The sequence below is a fragment of the Dipodomys spectabilis genome, unplaced genomic scaffold (assembly GCF_019054845.1).
Source record: "Dipodomys spectabilis isolate Male_0828 unplaced genomic scaffold, ASM1905484v1 ptg000089l, whole genome shotgun sequence".
Classification (NCBI taxonomy): domain Eukaryota; kingdom Metazoa; phylum Chordata; class Mammalia; order Rodentia; family Heteromyidae; genus Dipodomys; species Dipodomys spectabilis.
Genome location: NW_024870766.1, coordinates 15,189,303 through 15,208,928, shown reverse-complemented (window position 1 = coordinate 15,208,928; position 19,626 = coordinate 15,189,303). Strand labels below are relative to the sequence as shown.

Sequence of the window (19,626 nt, the reverse complement as noted above, 5' to 3'; positions counted from 1 at the left end):
CTCTGCCAACAAACTCATGTCTCTCTATTCTGAAAAACAAACCAACCTTTGGCCTTCTTGATCTCAAGCATTACAATAATCCTCCTTTATCCTGAGGAAGAGTACTTCATAACTCCCAGAGGATACTTGACACCTCAGATACTGCCTATCCCTACACACATTGCATTTCTTATACAATATTATGGTAATATTTAATTCATAAACAGTAAGCAGTAAGAGATTAACAACAGTACCTAATTACAGGGCAATTATATATAGGTATCTCCAGAAATATATAGAAATACTTATCTATGGATCTTTGTTTATTTTAATAAAATTCATTTAAAATATAGTTGTTTACTTGTAGGATTTTCTATTTATTTCAGCCATGTAAAATAAATTTATAGACTACAAAACTCAAATGGCAGAGGAGACTTGTTTCTTTCTTTCCTTGGATGCTAAAATTCAAGAGGAGTCTTGACCTACTGCCCTGGCTTGTCTTCTTCACCACTTAATTCCTGAATCTTTAATGCCATTTGTATCGCACCCCTCCCTGCTTCTTCCAGTACAGCAGTAAACAGACTTCTCAGACAGGAATTGTAACAAGAGCAATATGCTATTCTTAATAGTAATATAAGAAAAATCCCTATAGGAGGAACCCAAGTTGCAGAAACAAGGTTCATTTAATTTTATTATTTACTGTACACTTTTTCTACCTTTAATCATACTTTTCAAAATACATGAGCCATGTCTGTTTTATATTTTAGTATAATACTTGCTCTGTCTTGTAATCTTTAGCGAAATATTTTGAAGAGCTCTTAGTTTTTTTTGTTTTTATTTTGTTTTTTGTCAGTCATGGGGCCTGAACTCTGGGCCTGGGCACTGTCCCTCAGCTCTTCAGTTCAAGGCTAGTGCCCTACCACTTGAGCCACAGCACCATTTCCAGCTTTTTTTCTGCTTGTGTGGTGCTGAGGAATCAAACCCAGGGCCTCATGCATGTGAGGCAAGCACTCTACCACTGAGCCAACTTCCCAGTCCCTCTTACTTAGTTTTAAACAGAGCAGTTGCAGCCTGTGAAGAGAAACAAACTTGTTCCCATGAAGGAAAATTTGAAGCAATAATAAAGTGTCAAGATTAATTTACATCTAAGAAATAACACTACCCAAAGTCTTTCTGAAGAAATAGAAATGCTTAGAACTGGGAATTATGTTCATTTATCCACAGTGCCCTTTTTGGTACAGAATAATCAAATTAAGGATACCAAATATTAATTTTAAAAATTCTAACTATATCTAGAATTGATTATTTCAGAGCCCCTGGTATATTCACAATCATAGTGACTCAGATTTATTGTTTACTCTCTTGTTAATGGCTTAGAAGCCATGTAATTATTAGGATGCTATCAGATGTTTATTTTTTTATTCATTATGTGATTTTGCTTTGAATTTGCTTTCTCCTCTTCCTCTTCTTTCTCCTCCTTTCTCTTCTTCTTCCCTTTTCTTCCTCTTCCCTTCTCTTCCTCCTCTCCTTTCTTCCTTCTCCCCATCCCACTTTCATTCCCCCTTCCTCTTTTTTTCTTCTTTTTTTGGTGCCAGTACTGGGGCTTGAACTCAGTGCCTTCCACTTCCACTTTCTTGTTTACAGTTGTCACTCTACCCTGTGAGCCTTGCCTCCAGTCCAGCATTTTTTTGTCAGTCGTGGGGCTTGAATTCAAGGCCTGGGCGCTGTCCCTGAGCTTTTTTGCTCAAGGCTACCACTCTACCACTTCAAGTCACAGCACCACTTCCGGTTTTCTGGTGGTTAATCGGAGATAAGAGTCTTATGGACTACTCTGCCTAGGCTGCCTTCAAACCATGGTCCTCAGATCTCAGCCCCTGACTATCTAGGGTTACAGGCATGAGCCACTGGAGCTCAATTATATACACCATTTTTGCTAGTTCACTGGGGATGGAGTCTACAGGCTTTTCTGCCATGATTGGCTTTGATCCTCAGTCCTTCAGGGCTCAGCCTCCTGATTAGCTAGGATCACAGGAGAGAGCCATTAACACTAGCTTGCTCTCCTTTTTTGATAGGATTATAACATCCATATGCTTCAGTTCTAAATACTATAATAAATACTACATGAGCTATGGCTCTTGCCATAGCTACTCTAGAGCTTGGCCCATCTAAACAGAAACATCTGTCATTTTGTCATCTTAGCTAGTGTGACTAGGAATATCAAAGTCCAGTCCAGCCCAGACAATAATGAAAGGTACCCAAAAGCCAAGAAGAAACTGAGGTTCATAGTCCAAACAGTCCTGAATGACTGAATCCTGCCTATACCACATAAGTTTACAAAAACACAGTTTCCTAGTTAAGCCTTTGGATGTGATTATAGCCTGAAGTTCTAGTCCATACTTTGATTGCAGCCTTGGCAGAGATCCTAAAGCACAGGACCAAATCAGCCATATTGGGTTTCCTGGCCCATAGAAATGGAGATAAATGTGTATTATCTTAAGCTGCTGAGTTTGGGTATGGTTTGTTACATAGCAATAGATAACTAATATATGATAAATAGTAAGATCTCATTAAATGTTTGTTGAGTACTTTGAAATTTGAGGGTTACATTATCTCTATATTCTGATAACATTGTTCTAATTGATCTAGAGTTGTGTCTGCCAATATATTGAAAAGGAAATGCTCTCAAGATTTGAAATTAATTATAATGTTGTAACAGTGAGGTAATTCTCCCTTTAGGACAGCAGGAGTTATATTGTTTTGAGCACTACATGTAAGCAAGAAAATCCTAGCAATATTCAGAAATAATGGATAATTGGGATCTGAGAACAGATAGAAGACATAATTTCTTATCATTTAGAATTTGGGATGATTGTTCAAAATGGCTATAGCATCTTCTTACAAGAGGCTTGAAAAGAGTAGCCTTTTTACTTCAAAATATCCAGGATCCTACCTCCTCTGCTTCCTCCACTGTTACCACATTGGTCCAAGCTACCATCACTTCTTGAGTGGATGAGTCCAATGGGGTGCTAAGCCTGTTCAATTTTATGAACACACAGTCAGACCACATGGTTTTTTGATGAAAGAATCCTCCAGTGGCTTTCCATCTTATAAATGAAAGCCAGAGCCTTCACTAGGCCATAAGAAGTTACTAAAGGCTACAGCACCTCCTTCATTCTAGAAATGAGCCTGTTTACCAGGATTTGCTTTCCAAACCCATATCTGGTCTGGACAAGAGGGTGGATGACAGAGCAACCACTATAAGACAAGCTAAAAAGTGGGTTGACCACAAATAAATGGGTTGAAAAAAATGTTCATAAGAATACCCAGAAATCCAGCTTGTGCAATGTGGCAGATCTATGGGTTGTGGGACAAAAGTGAATTATGGAACCAATTTTGGAGTTGTCAGCCACATCTTTGGATAAAAATAGGATCCACAAATAGTAATGGGAAATGCAAACCAAAGCATTTACTAGTGTACATTAGGAAACTATAAGTGAATCTCATTTGTTGAATTAATGAATAAAAACATTTCTTTGATTCTTTTATCTTAGAACTTGAATGAAAATTACAAATACTGATGCAAAGGATGGTTATTTTTTATAAAGATTAAAATAAGGAATATTTTCCATACTAAAAGTCAAATTTCATCCATGTGGCCATTTCTAGACCAGGTTCCACATGGTATTTATATTTTATATTTACTGCTACTTGAAATTCTTGAAAAACACAATATATACTGTATCTGCTTGACTGTTGTCTGGAAGAAGCATGGTCTCCATCCAATCTTACGGACTTTGAGGAGGAAATAGGGGCATTTTTGTAACATACTGGGCCATCTTGGTTGCCGGCAACTTCAGAACTAATTAGTTTTGAAAGAAATAGGAATGGACCTATTTATTGCAAATAATAACTCTTAACTGTCATTTGATCCAAGGGAAAAAATTGTGCCCCTAACTTCAGAAGCAGCTAGGGACAATTTACCTATATAATTCTCCCCAGCCTGACCCTAGAAGTAAAAATGATAACTTATTCTATAGTAAATAGAAGTTTAAAAACTTATTTTCATGTATTTTTGGCAAATCCATTCCCTTCAATATGGCTTAAATATGCCTTTCAACTAAGTCCACATTTATTTCCTTTGAAAGAGTAAATTCTGTTGGCAAAGTGCCTGTTTCTCAGTGAATAAAGCTGTTATTTTTTCTTGCTGTCAGATATATAAGGCAAAAATAGTGATTTTTGAGGTCTATGTGGTTGAACTGGCACATGTTAGGCACCCTACACACATCTGATTCACTGCAAGTCAGTGGGAAAGACTCAGATTTTGAGTAGAGGACTCAGTCCAGGTTATGCCCTGTACATGATTGTGTATTTGGTACTTGTATACAGAGCCTCAAGGAGGATTCAATATTGGGAGGAAGCATAGTGGGCATTAATCAATTCTTTTGAATAATTCTGGGTGTATAATTGTTACACCCAGGATCTTGAGAGATGAGGTGACATTGCATGGTTGCCAGTGACTTGAAACCAGAATACTCATGGCCTGTGTGACCTTTGAAGGGCAAGTTAACCTCTCTCTACCTTTATTTTATTATTTATAAAATGAGTATAATAGCACTCTGTGTGTGTGTGTGTGTGTGTGTGTGTGTGTGTGTGTAATCGCACGTGTGCATGTCCTGGGGCTTGAACTCAAGACCTGGGTGCTATCCTTGCTCAAGACTAGTGTACTACGACTTGAGCACAGTTCCACTCCTGGCCTTTTTGTTGCTTGGTTGGCTAATTGGTGATAAAAGTCTCATGGACTTTGCTGTCAGGGCTCAGATCTCAGCCACTGGCACTGAGCATAATAGCACTTTTAGAATTATGAGAAGTGATAATCTGTAAAAGCCATAACATTTCATAGCCATCGAGCATTTAGGTGGTAGCTTTTATTCATTAGTATTACTGCAAGTTCCGGTCGTGGGGGCCTGAACTCTGGGCCCGGTCACTGTCCCTCAGCTCTTTAGCTCAAGGCTAGCGCTCTACCACTTGAGCCACAGTGCCACTTACGGCTTTCTTCTTTTTGCTTATGTGGTGCTGAGGAACCGAGCCCAGGGCCTTATGCATGCAAGGCAAGCACTCTACCACTGAGCCACCTTCCCAGCCCTGCAAGTCCCTCTCTTAATGACATACTTAAGGCTTCCTTAGATACCATGTAGAATCTAACAACTACAGAATATACATTTTATACATATTATACATTACTAACAAGTAAAGCATAATAATACAAAATATTTATACTTTCCTGTAAGGAGCTAATGATGAATACTGCTAGGCATTGCTGTATAATATTTGACATTTGTTAGCTATTTATAGAATGGAATAGGGAAAACTAGAGTGGGATGAACATCAGTTTGTCATATTTTAATTCTAGCCCTGGTTTTCAACTTCTATGTATTTTCATTGTTAAAGCTTTGAAAGAGCTAAGAAAGGCAACCCAGTTAATATCATCAGTCTAAAGCACATAACCCTGGGTCAGGCATTACCCAAGAAAGTTTAGTAGACCAGACCTTTGCTTATTAGAATGAATAATATAAATTAAAATAAAAATTAACAGTGAAACAAAAAAATCCCAAATGACCAAAAGAAGCAATATGTTTTTGTTAACCACAGCCATTTATGTTGATTAAAAAGAAACAAAATTATTCTTCACATTATAATCTAGAGTATAATTCCACCATGCCTTGGAAGGATGGTGATTATGATGATGGAGAAAAAAAGATTGATAGATACACAGGTGCAGGTGATGTAGAGGAATAGCTTCCAATGATCTGTAGCATAGAAGAATAGCTATGATTGTCAACAAATAATTTTATATTTCAAAATAGCTAATAGGGAAGATTTAAAAAATTTATTGTAGGGGTGGGAATGTGGCTTAGTAGTAGAGTACTTGCATAGCATGAATGAAGTACTGGGTTCCATTCCTCAGTACCACATAAACAGAACAAATCAGAAATGGCACTATGGCTCAAGTGGTAAAGTGCTAGCCTTGAGCAAAAGAAGCTCAGGGACAGTGGCCAGGCCCTGAGGTCAAGCCCCAGGACTGGCAAAAAATATTGTAGGGTGATGTACAGAAGGGTTTCAGTTACATATTTCAGGTAATAGTCTTTTTGAACAGTGTCATTCATCCCCACAAATTATTTTGAGTGTTCCAAATACATAGATTTAGTGAGTGCCTGAAGTGATGGAAATGCTAGTTACTTTGATCTGATTATTTTACATTGCATATATTACTGAAATCTGCCCCATTTATATGTGTAGTCACTGTGTGTCAATTAAAAATAAAAATATATTCAAAGCATGGAAGTATGGGCTCTGAATTACACAGTTGCCAATATGCAGAGGAATTTATATTAACCATTGAGATATGACCTAACATATGTACTAACATAAAAACAGTATATTCTGGTAAATCACTTCATTTATTTACTTAATTGTTTGCCAGTCCTGTGGCTTGAACTCAGGGCCTGGGCTCTGATCCCGAGCATCTTTGTGCTCAAGGCTAGTGCTCTACCATTGGAGTCACAGCCCCACTTTTGGCTTTTTCTAAGTAGTTTATTGGAGATAATAGTCTCACAGACTTTCTTACCCAGGTTGACTTCCAACCATGATCCTCATATCTCAGCCTCCTGAGTAGCTAGGATTAGAGGTGTGAGCTACCAGTACTGGGCTTAAGTCACACATTTTAAAATTAATTTGTGAGACATTTATGGAAGATTATATTCAGACAATAAGTTGAGGAAAGAAGGGAACAATTTTTTAAGCTGATGATTGCCAAGGGAAAAAGAAAAAATTATGGAAAAAAGACAAAAGCAGAAGTAGACTCATCACCAGATTTATTACAGAAAAATTTCCCCCCTAATTTAGGAAGAAATGGCTTTGTATTTTCTGTTTGCAACAATTTCACTTTCATGAGTTATGTCATATAATTTCTTTCACACAATAAATTTTGTTAATCATTGAAAAAAATAAATAAATAGACTCATCAGAAGAGGGAAAAGCCCAACAGTATAGAGCTACTTTTAAAAAAAGAGATAACATACTGTTATTCCTTCATAGAGAATAGTGTAGTCTAGCTGAAGAAGTCTTAAATTTTTGTGCAGATGATATTTTTCTCAGATAATTAATGAACTTAATCCTACTTAGTTTTCTTTGACTCCTATGTAGCAAGTTCAAAGGCCAGGTCCTCAGGGATATCAAGTATAGGACCCTAATTTTAGGACAGTCACTTCCTATTTGTTCAAAAAAATGTGAAATTCCAGGTTTAAATCTAAGCATTACAAAGGCAGTCCCACTAAAGCATCTTCATCCTGTAGCCCTACTCTGTATAATGATACCAGGGAAATTCCCCTCAATCTTGCTACAAGGAAAGTGCATCTATTGAGTCTTCTGGACTCCTCAGATGCTTGCTTGTTAGAAAAGCAGTTAGAACATGGTCTTATTAACTCTGAAAGACAGCAGGTTGAAGTGGCAAATTCATTGGCCCTGACTCAGCTTTGCCATTTATCAATGAGGTCTTGGCTAAGAGAGTGACCTCTCTTGAGCCTCAGTTTTCCTATATATTGAGATTCCATTGGCATCCTAAATGTTGTGGATAACATTTATCGGGGGTGGGGGACAGGGGCATGTATCTGTAGCATTGTTGATTTTCAATTAGTAAGTACTTTGTCCCTAATTCAGAGGAGCCAGCACAAAATGTCCTAGTTTATGACGCTGGAATTGCTCTAGCATAACATGGAATTCCATGCAGTTCAAAGGGCATGTTATTTAGTAAACGGTCCTCAGCACATGGCTCTGGTGGGACCTGACCAGCAGGTTCCACCTTCAGAATAAAGGAGAGAATGGAAAGGCTTGAGTATATCTTTGCTGAAAAATGAACTAATTGACTTCTGCTTTGGGGTTGCCTGACTCTCCAGCCTTCTGTTCTTCTGGGTAGGAGGAGGCTGTTAGGGCTCTTTTAATTTTCCCTTTCCCTTTCCCACATGGAAACAAAATAAATCACAACTTTCCAAAATAGATGTACAGAAATGATACCAGGTTCTATATGACATTAATCTAATGACATCTGGCTTTAGTACTACCAATTATTAAATCAGGCCAGAAATGAAATACATAGACACTGTCGTATGGCCTGTTATCATAGAGCAAATTGCAGTTCTTGGCAGACATTTGATATCATCAATCTTTGCTAATATGTTAAGAGCCTTCTTAAAATCTCCCATCTGTTTACTTAGTCCAGGACTTCATCTTGTGTATGTAAAGCTTGTTCATCACTAGCACAAGATTGTGTGAGATGGGAAAATAATAATTATTTGCAGGTAATAGATTTTCCTTAGTCTTAGAGCTCTTGGGTTGAATATTTTAAATGTAGCTCTTTAATTTTTTTCTTTTAGTTTTGATAACTTGGGAATCATTAGGATGTAGGATGCTAGCAAGTATTTATTAAAACTTGTAGCTAAAGGGCTGGGAAGGTGGCTCAGTGGTAGAGCGCTTGCTTTGCATGCTCAAGGCCCTGGGTTCGATTCCTCAGCACCACATAAGCAAAAAAGAAAAAAGCCGGATGTGGTGCTGTGGCTCAAGTGGTAGAGCGCTAGCCTTGAGCTGAAGAGCTGAGGGACAGCGCCCAGGCCCAGAGTTCAGGCCCCACAACCGGACCCAAAAACAAAAAAACAAAAAAAAAACTTGTAGCTAAGAGTTATGAAATACAGATGCACTACTAATATACCTCTTACCCTTCCCTTCCCTCCTCCCCCCTCTCAGAGTATACACCTCTGTCTTGTTTCTGCATGAGTTTTCCTTAAAGTTGTCTCTCCCAGATGCATAGTATCTTTTACCTTTTATGAGGGCAAGTCAAGGTGTATAGGGGGTATTTGCATATATTTTCACACCTACTGGCTTATCATAATTTAAATAGAGTTTAAGAGAAATTAGGAATTTCTGGCCAGTGTCAGTGGCTTAAGCCTTAATCTTGGGTACTCAGGTGGCGGACATCTGAGGATTGTGGTTCAAAGCCAGCCTGGGCAAGACAGTCCATGAGACTCTTATCTCCAATGAACACCTACACACAAAAATGCTGCAAGTAGAGCTGTGGCTCAAGTGGTAGTGTGTTACCCTTGAGCAAAGGAAGAAACAAAACACTTCAGGGTTTTACCCTTGAGAAAAGAAAAAAAATCTCAGGGACAGAGCTCAAGCCCAGAGTCCAAGCCTCAGGACCAGCACACTGACACACAGACACAAACACAGACACAGACACATACAGACACACAGGCACAGACACAGACAGACAGACAGACACATACGCGCGCGCGCGCGCGCGCGCGCACACACACACACACACACACACACACACACACACACACACCACAAATTAGGAATTTCTTAAAGCTACAGCTTGCTAGGAACAAATGTGTAGGACTCAAGTTTCTGTCTCTGCTGAGGATATTTCCTGTCCTCCTCTATGGTCACATAATCACCAACCATCATGGGCTGGAGGCCAGAAGAACTTGGAATAGATCCCATTGCCCCCAGGGGAAAGATTTCTGGCACTAGTATGAGAAATTCCAAAGCATGATGGAATGTATGGAGGGGTATAAGCCTCAAAGAGCATTTTAAACAGTCCAGGAAAATGAACAACAAAAAAAAAGGGAAACATACCAACCTTTCTTTTTGCAATCCAGTGTCTGTATGGGAAACACATAGTTGTGGCACAGGGTCGAGTCTGCTTCAGGCCTGATGACTGGGGGCCTCCCTGAGACTTGGGATTTTGGGTCCAGTTGTTCCTTTTCTTCTTCATTACATAATTCTTCAGACTTTAGCTGCATCAGTTTTTTATTTTTTAGTTCTTGTGGGCTTTTGCACTTGGCATAGTTCCCCAGATTCCGATTCCTTGGAATCTGCAACATTGAGACGAGGGTTTCTATCTCACAAATACAGTGCCATGGGTTGTCGTAAAGTCTCAGGTAGCTAAGCAGAGGTGTATAAATGAACACCTCTTCAGTCAAGACTTTGATCTGGTTGTGCTGCAGCAAAAGGGTCGTGAGTTTGTTTAAACCAAAGAATGCGTCGCTCTCAATTTTGGAGATCTCGTTCTGTTGCAGATCTAGACTTTTCAGCTTTTTAAACTTGGCAAACATGTTGTTTTTTAACACTCGGATCCTGTTTCTTGCCAACAACATGTGCAGCAAATCTTGAGGCCAATCAGGTAACACATAAACTAATTTTCTCTCTTGACAATCTAAGTATTTCTCATGGAGGTACATGTATACATCACAGGGAAGGCCTGGTGCATAGCGTTTGACTGGGTTGGAGCCTCTCCAGCCCCCACCTGCCCGGCTGTGATTTATTCGATTTCTCAAACCAGCAGGATTGGCCTTGCGTAGCTCAGCAGCTTTGCAAAAGCAGAGTAATATTACTATGGCAACCACGCGCATCCTGACATCCAGCTGTTCCCAATTCCTTGGTGTGACAAATGGAACAAAGGAAATATTCCTTTGAAATTCAAGTTTGAATAATCTTAACTAATGGTGTTCTGGAAGAGTAAGACCCAGTCAGGGGTGTTTGGAGTCCCTAAGTTGGAATAAGAAAGAAAAAGCAAAAAAACACACAAAAAATTAGCAGTTAAAGATGGAATTTAGACTAAGGGAAAAAAAAGAAATTAAAAGGGTGTTATTGGTAAGGGCAAGGGGACTAGTGGGAGGGAGTGGGAACAAGAGAGGGTAATGAGGGTGTGAATATAATCAAAGTACATTATATACATGCACAGCAATGACAAGATGATGCCCACTGCAAGCACCTCATGTGACAGAAAAAGCAGTATATTTAATATAAAGGCCTCTAATTTTTAAAAAGTTGCTGAACCAACCATGGTGTAGAGGCTGCTTGTCCTCTTACTTGTCTTGTTTAGTGGCCAAATGTCTAGGCTCTGAATTGGACTCAAAGTTTTTCTACCCGCTCAATTGTGCAACCATGAGATAGTTCATCTCCAGCGTCTGATACAGATGAACATAGATGTCTTCTAGTTGGGTTGGGTGGATGAAGCAGACTCATGAGTGTAAGATACTTCCTGAAGTACTCAGGACCTAGCAAGATGAAAACTTAAACCTGAAGTTCTTCATCACATTAGTTTAAAGAATTCTCCTTTCATAGTCCAGTCAAATACTATGGTTTACAGAATTATCCTTTGATTTCTGATGTGCAAAAACAAGAATATATCTAGAATGGCTATCCTCAGCTTTTTTTCTTCTCCCTCACTGTCTCCCAATCACCAGTCCTGATGATTGTGGGTTCTAAGAGTTGTTTAAAGTTAATGGCACATCTCCTAAATGTCTTGGGTCAAATGTCACCTCTCAAATATTCACCTTGAGTCTCAAATGTTACACTTCCAGTTTTTTGATAGCTAATTGGAAATGAGTCTCATGGGCTTTCCTGTCCAGGCTGGCTTCAAACTGTGATCCTTAGATTTCATCCTCCTGAGTAGCTAGGATTATAGGCATGAGCCACTGCTGTGTGACCATGTACTTATTAAATACTTTAATTACTCTCACATAACTGTTATATTCTGTGAGAATGTTTACCTCATTAACTAATTTAAACTATTTTGGGAATGTATGTTTTCCTTAATTATTACTGGTGACTTTTAAAATCTGTGTATTTTGAGGAATTGTTTTTATTTTAAAAATTCTGAAAGTTATTTCTGGTTTGCATTTATCACTTAGGACATAGTTCACTCTTGGCAAAGGAAGAAATGTTCAAAATGGACTTATAACTAATAACATGTCTGTTATTAGCATGGAGCTATGTGGTTAGGAGCCACAGATGTGCTTTCTGTTTACTGGAGTATTTTGAACGCCAAGACCACCCCTTGCTTGAAATTTTCCTACTTAGTGGGGTCTCTTTCACTGTAATGTTTTCCCCCTTCTTTGTCTTTAGCTGTCCCCTCATTTACAAGTGTATCATCATTGAGCTGCTTTCAGGGAGCTGCTTGTCTATCCTCTAGCTTTTTGTGTTCATCCCTCCTCATCTTCCCCGAGAGTCCATGGGACATGGCCTCAAGCACTTAACCTTTGCATCCTCTTCTTTATGTGCAATTAATTGTAAATTGTATGCATTAGAACCTTAAAAACATAACAGATAGCTTGTTTGTTTTTATGCATGCTGAAGTACTTGGGAGAATGTGTATCTTCAACACACTTGATTTTTGGTTTTCTTTTAGTGCTGGTACTGGGGCTTGAACTCAAGGTCTCATACTCTCCCTTCATTTTTTTCATCAGTCTCCTGAATAGATATAATTACAGGCATGAGCCACCAGTACCTGGCTCTGCAACACACTTTGAAATGCATTGAAAACAAGAGGAAATGAGGACTGATTGAGAGATGGATGAATGGTTGAGTATGTGATCAAGGAAATATAGTAAAATATAAATTATATCTAGGTAGTAGAGTTGTATGCATTCATTATGAAGTTTTTCAATTTTTATATGTTTGTGATTTTTGTGATACAATGCTAAACAAAAAAATGAAAAGCATGTGGAGGAAAAAAGCAGGATTTTCCCCCCAGATATTTTCAAGTTAAAAGCTTTAAGTATTTTTCTAAAAGCAGTATTTTTCTCTTTCCTTTTCTTCCTATAATCCTCAAATAATAATAAACACATGTTTATATTTTATTTTTGAAGTAAAAACAAATCATTTTCCTGGGAAGAGAAACTCATATACTTAGAATATATTATTTGCAAAATTTCTGTTTATTTCCTAATGGGTATGTTATATTTTTCCTAATGGGTATGTTGTATTGAATGTAGAATGGAAAAACTATAAACATTTGTAATATGTTGTTTAGTGATGTGCAACTTGTTTGGTTTAGGCCACTGTAAAAACTTGCAAGAGCTGAATGTTTCAGACTGCCCATCCCTCACTGTGAGTATAAGAAACTTATTTTATCATTGTTTATATAGATTTAGACTCACACTGGAGAGCAACATATAGCGTCTATGCCTGTATGTGAATTTGGGGTTGAATGTGGAAAAAAAACAAACTGTACTAAACATTGGCAAGAAAATTTACTTATTTGTACAATGGTATTAATCTGGGAGATATATGCCCAAGGTTGGGACTCTGGCAAATGGAAACCCTTCAAGGATTATACAAAATTTTATTTATATTTTATGCCTATATAAATGAGACAGGAAAAACTGAGCCCTGGCCGTGTAGTGGATTCCATGGTATCAACAGCCATGCCAAAAATGATAGAAATGAACATAATACACACTTCATCCCTGGTGCCTGGTCCCCATCTTTCCTTCTGCCCCCAATCTATCTTCAGAAGGAGCCCATAATACTCCTGAAAGATAGATCTGACCATATTACTCTTATCTTACATCAATTCCACATACTGGGTAAGTCAAAGAAACAGCATTGTTATGATCTTGGAGACCCTCTGTGCTCTTGCCTCTTATTCCCTTTCCAGCCTCACCTTGGCTTACTCCTGTGTAAGAGACCTTCACTTTTACATTTGTTCATGCAGTGTTCTTTGCTTGGAATGGCTTTTCCCTTTGTTCAAGGGAAAGCAGCACTTTCCTTTTTGGAAGTCTCTAAGCTTATCTTACATATCACTTCCTCTACCAAGACACCATAGACTCCCAGTGCCATTTGCTACACTCACCCTTAGCGACGGTGTTTCTGTCTCCTCTACTAACATAAGGGATCCAAAGGCCCAGTAAGGTGTCTTATTCTTTGTGATAACAACAGTGTAGATTTTATTATGTAGAAAATATTCAATAATGTTTAATGAATGGCACAGTATGAAGATGACTTACAGATCCTGAACAATGAAAATTTGAGATTCTATCTTGCAATAATATCCCTGTATAAATCACAATTCATATTATAAGGGTGAATAAGATGAAGCTAGTGGTAAGGTAGGAGAAGAGGATTTGGGGTTGAGTCCTGAGGAATGCTGACAGTCAGGAGCAGGCAGATGATATGAAGATGGAATAGTAAGTGAAACAGGTTGGATATGAAGGGCATAAATGCAAGAGAGTAAAGACTTTCAAAAAGAATTGGCCAAAATGAATGGATAAGAAAAGGACAGCCGGGCACCAGTGGCGATGCCTATAATCCTAGCTACCCAGGAGGCTGAGATCGAAGAATCATGGTTCAAAAGAGGCTGTGAGACTCTTATCTCCAATAAACCACTCAGAATACCAGAAGTGGTGCTGTTGCTTAAGTGGTAGAGCGCTTGCCTTGCGCTGAAGACTTGAGGGACAGCACCCAGGCCCAGAGTTCAAGTCCCATGGCTGACAAAAAAAAATTTTAAAAAAGATAAAAAAGGACTGGTCATTGTATCCTGTACTTGAGAATTAAAAGATGAGTGGTGGTTTTTGTTAGAGCATTTTCAGTGGCATCTATGTATAATTGCTGTGAACTGGCAAGTAAACAAGACATAAGAAAGTCGGGCATTAGTTAAGAACTGATCTTTCTAGAAAAATAGTTGATAGGAAAATAGGGGCAGAAAAATGTAAAGAGCTTGATGGAAACTGATGGAAACTCAGTTGAAGCAATCAGTGGAGCAAGTATCTAAGGAGACCAGAAGGGATAAGATGAAGAGTATGGGAATACAATAGCTCATATAATGCTCTTTGTTATAGATGATCTCCAGGATGAAGGCTAAGCCTCTTGGCACAAGTGAAAAGATGTCACAAATTGTCCCCTCCATGTTACCTTTCAGCCTCATAGTTACAATTTCAGCTCTATCATCTATCTTAATAATGAATCACTTGATGTTCCTTGAGAATGTCATGCTGTTTTCATTGTGTTTTTGAACCCATTTTCCCATCCACTGGATTGCTTAGTCTTTCTTCTACACCACTCCGCCACTCCTGTACCAACAGTTGCTCATTCATTAGAATACTCTGGAACTTCATTGGTACTTCCATTCATTTTTTATCAAAAAATTTGACATTTTAAAAACACCATTATGGAACTATAAAGATATTTATATTGATGTTGACATTACATTTACCCAAAATGTACAATGGAATCATTTTTGGCATGTTAAGAGTTGAACAGCTATAACCACAACCAATTTTGGAAAACTTCCCCATACCCAAAAGAGCCCATACCCATTAACTATCACTTCTCATTGTCTTCCAGCCTATTATCCCTTATACTTCTAGTTACTTTGACAGGATTAATTTGTCTCTCTCCTGAGTTGTGGCTGTGGTCTCAGTACTTTAACATTTTTTTGCCTTTTACTCTCTTTTAGACTTGGGCTTACACACATATCTCCTCTTTTGGAACTAAGAGTTCTTTGAAAAGTCCCTGTTTAGTAATTTTTTCCATGAAATTTAAACTCTCATTTTTAACAACCAAACATTTTTTTCCCAAAGATGGAAGACATTATATAAATAAATGAAATATGTATATAAAATACTAGAACCCTCAAGGCTCTTCCAAATCCTTACCCTAACACACAAAAGAAGCATTTAAAGTAGCTGTTTAATTCTTGCCTGCCAGACCATAGAGAACTGCTCTGCAGCCTAAGTCAGCTAAGCACGGATAAGCATCTTAGGGGCCTGTGCATAAACAAGCTGCTTCCTTATGTTGAAATGTGCCCTCAAGAAATGGAGGAGTAGGAAGACATGTCAGAGACCACACTGGAGAATACATGTTCTACTTTCTCTAGTTTTGTACTTTTTCACCAGCAAGATGAACATGAGATCCTTCATTAAGAGAAATTTCAATCTTTGCCACCATGCTCTCCAGATGTCTGCCTGTGGTTATAATGAAGGTATCAGATGTATTTTTAGAACCTAATACGCTAAAGATACTCTGTTAGGCGTTAGAAGGAATTTTAATCTATCTCTGTCTCTCTGTCTCTCTCTCTGCTCCCCCGCCCCCGCCGCCCTTGCCAGTCCCGGGGCTTGAACTCAGGGCCTGGACACTGTCCCTGAGCCTCTTTATGCTCAAGCCTAGTGCTCTGCCACTTGACCCACAGTTCCATTTCTGGATTTTGAGTGGTTTATTGGAGATGTGAGTCTCACGGGGACTTTTTTGCATGAGCTGGCTTTGAAGGTGATCCACAGATTCAGCCTCCTGATTAGCTAGGATTACAGGTGTGAGCCACTAGCACCTGGCTTCAGAAGGAATTTTAAAATGAGTAAATGTTTGGTTCTTGCCCTTGGGGAGCTTTGGTTCTATTTGTGAATTAAACATATTATTTAAAGTTGGCTTCCTAGTAAGAAAGTCAAAGCAATGCCATCTGCATTGAATTTGTCAACATCAAAGTTTTGTCCAATTTTAGAAGCTATAAAGAGTTAGTAATTTTATGTAGCCACATTTGCTATTGTATTTTCCTTTGAGACATATCCTGGGCGACAGGCTTATATTTAAGAAGTTGGGTAATATTCATCAAAGGGCTTTGATATCGAAACTTGTTTGTTATATGAAATGTATTACATTCAGAAGAATTCAAGTGCTATACATAGTGGATGAATTCATAAGCCATTCTGCAATGTAGACATACTTAAAAACAGAATTTTTTTTTGCATGGATGTGTTCAAACATTTAGAGATCAAATCTTTAGCCCTTTTAAAGACTGAGAATGGGCATTGTCTAAATTTGTCTGAATGTCAAAGTTCCTCAATACAGGAAAATTCAGAGAATGGATGGCTTCCTCAGCTAAGGGAAAGTCAGATTTATCTATGGCACTCTGTCCTTTTCCTGACTCGTCTTCCCTGTGGCCTCTCCAAGCATGGGGAAGCCAGGTTCCTCTCCTCTCTATACCCCATCTCACTCATGTCCTCACCAACGTATTTTACAACTGCACAAAAATTGACATGCTGAACATTTTTGATGACAGGTTTTGTGTAAGTATGGGGCACATATTAAGTTCTCTCCATTTGCAGGAAAATTGTACTGCACATACTTTATCTATATATATTCAACTCCTATATTTGGTGATAGAATGTCTTCAAAACTTTCTAACAGTATGAATGCAGTGGCAGGATCATCATGATCCATAAAGGCCTGCGCTACTTATTCAGCATCAGCATGTAGAACCTTTCCCATAGCAGAATGCAGAGAATTGCAGATTTAAAATAGAAACATATGTCCCCTTTAAGATTTGCTGCCTTATAAATCACCCAATTCCTGCCTGAGTGTGACAGATGCACTGATTCCTAGATTTTGTTACTTTGAACATCCATAGTAGTGGAATAGGAAGGGACACTCTTTTTTTTTTTTTTTTTTTTTTTTAATGTCGGTCATGGGTCTGAACTCTGGGCCTGGGCGCTGTCCCTCAGCTCTTCAGCTCAAGGCTAGCACTCTACCACTTGAGCCACAGCACCACTTCCAGCTTTTTCTGTTTATTTAGTGCTTAGGAATTGAACCCAGGGCTTCATGCATGCAAAGCAAGCACTCTGCCACTGAGCCACCTTCCCAGCCCAGGAAGGGATACTCTTGAAAGTCAACTTTTGCCATTCTAGTGATGTTATCGAATTCTCCAAACTTCATCTCCAAGCCTTGTAATGATTTAAGTTTTCTATAGAGATATCTGCAATGGCCTATTCTTTCCAGGACTAATAGAGTAGTGCCAAATATTACATGAGCCACAAATATTTTAAATAGGCTGATCTATTGGTATATGTGAGGAAATGCACCAACCATCATTAAATAAATAAAAATCTGCTCTTACACTGTTTTATCTGTGTGAGAGGCAGTTCATTGGAATCGACATTTGAAATTCTTAGATCTTAAAATTTTTAATTTAGGATTTTTAAAAATTGTTGTTCCAGTCCTGGGGCTTCATCTCAGGGCTTGGGTGCTGTCCCTAGGCCCCATTTTAGTGCAAGGCTATTGCTTTACCACTTGAACCACAGTGCCACTATTGGCCTTTTCTGAGTAGTTTATTGGAGCTAAGAATCTCATGGATTTTCTTGCCTGGACTAACTTCGAACTTCAATCTTTAGATCTCAGCCTCATGAGTAGCTAGGATTCAGGCATGAGCACAGGCTAGGGTCAGTGTTTTAAATTATTGTTCTCTCTCATTCAGTCACATCATTCTCTTGCCTCGGTAGTTTCAGTCCCCTTGGGGAAGTTTACTTGAAACTGAGATTTCCCCTGCCCTAATCTCAACACTGAATTTCATGCCCAACTTGTATGTTGCCTGTATTTTACTTCAAGTTATTTCACACTTATAAATTTGTTGAAAATCTCTTCAGTTGTTTTACTGTATTTAGTACCACAGCCACAGAATTAGTCACATTCAGATACGTATCTGCGCATGAACATGGACTCACTTTTAGCTGAGTCCAGTTGTTGAGAGCATTTACTGTTCCTATTTTTCAGGATCATTTTAGCAGATTTTAAAATGGGTGAGTTTTTAACCACTTTCCTGTGTCTGGAGAGTCAAGAGTGAGAGTGATGCTTGTACTCAAGTTTCTTGTCACAAAGTGGAATTTTCAGTGTTGAGTGCTCGTAACTGAAGTTTATAATCCTAGCTACTCAGGAGACAGATATCTGGAGATCATGGATCAAAGGCAGTCCCAGCAGAAAAGTCTATAACACTCTTATTTCCAATTAAACACCAAAAGTGGAACTGTGACCCAAGTGGTAGAGCGGTAGCCTTAATCACAAATGCTCAGGTACAGTGCCCAAGCCCCAGGAAATGGCAAAAAAAAAAAAGGAAGAAAGAAAAAAAGAAAAACAGTCGTGGTGATGGAATGAGACATTCTTTCCCAAGGGAGGAATAATGAAACCTCAAGCAAAACCACTAGCTTCTACTTTGATTTCAACTAATACCTAAGAATATAAAGAGACCAGATCATGCATATCTTTGTTTAATTGTTTGTGGGCAGGAAAAGAGATGCTAGATAAAAGAGAACTTGTGAAGCTTGTTAGGTTTGTTAAGAGCTTTCAAATCATTTTCTTTCTGTTGTTGTTTGTTTGTTTTTCATTTAGGATGAGTCAATGAAACACATTTCCGAGGGCTGCCCTGGGGTTCTGTATCTCAATCTATCAAACACAACTATCACCAACAAGACGATGCGACTTCTGCCCAGGTAACACGTGTTATTTTGTATTATACTAAAAATAATTGTTCCCTAGATTCTGGCTTGTACTCTCCTTTTTATCAACATCCCACCATGGTGTGGCACCTCTATTCTATAAGGAGGCTGCTGCTTTTAAGTCCCCAAGCTGATGGCACTTGCACTCTCCTTCATTGATCCTTGGTCTTCTACCTTGAGTAATGTTTTGGCATTCTTTTGTTAATGTACCCGCTAACTTGAGTTAAACTTTGCCTGTCTCTTTCTGGTCCTCCTTCCTGGGCATTTGGGCCTGGCCCCTAAATTCCAGTCTTGTGTGTGGGATCTCCTCCCATGTCAGAACCTCGAGATGTAAATGAGCACCACAATCCCAAATTCCATGCTGCCAAGCTGTGGCTGCCTATTGAGATCCACCCACCTGCCCCTGCCCTCAGGGAGTTTGACACTGTTAGCTTCTGACTTTATGAACTTCTGACATCCCTGGGCATGAGGCTTGCCTCTCCCTAGCACCTCCTCTGGGAAGGCACACAACATAAGAGTTGGAAGAATATTCAGACTTATTAATTTATGT

The 19,626-nt window shown here is 38.8% G+C and overlaps 2 protein-coding genes across 2 annotated transcripts in view; one reads left to right on the top strand and one right to left on the bottom strand.

Annotated features, from left to right (window-relative positions):
• The window catches only part of Fbxl13 (F-box and leucine rich repeat protein 13), a 156,746-nt gene that overhangs the window by 64,043 nt on the left and 73,077 nt on the right, over window positions 1-19,626 (top strand). Inside the window, exons 10-11 of the mRNA XM_042684529.1 lie at window positions 12,875-12,927; window positions 18,970-19,070. Coding sequence (XP_042540463.1) covers window positions 12,875-12,927; window positions 18,970-19,070 — 154 coding nt within the window. The remainder of the gene's footprint in view (window positions 1-12,874; window positions 12,928-18,969; window positions 19,071-19,626) is intronic.
• The window catches only part of Lrrc17 (leucine rich repeat containing 17), a 36,581-nt gene that overhangs the window by 4,841 nt on the left and 12,114 nt on the right, over window positions 1-19,626 (bottom strand). The window contains exon 2 of the mRNA XM_042684690.1: window positions 9,674-10,581. Within this exon, the coding sequence (XP_042540624.1) occupies window positions 9,674-10,445 (772 nt within the window). The 5' untranslated portion in view covers window positions 10,446-10,581. The remainder of the gene's footprint in view (window positions 1-9,673; window positions 10,582-19,626) is intronic.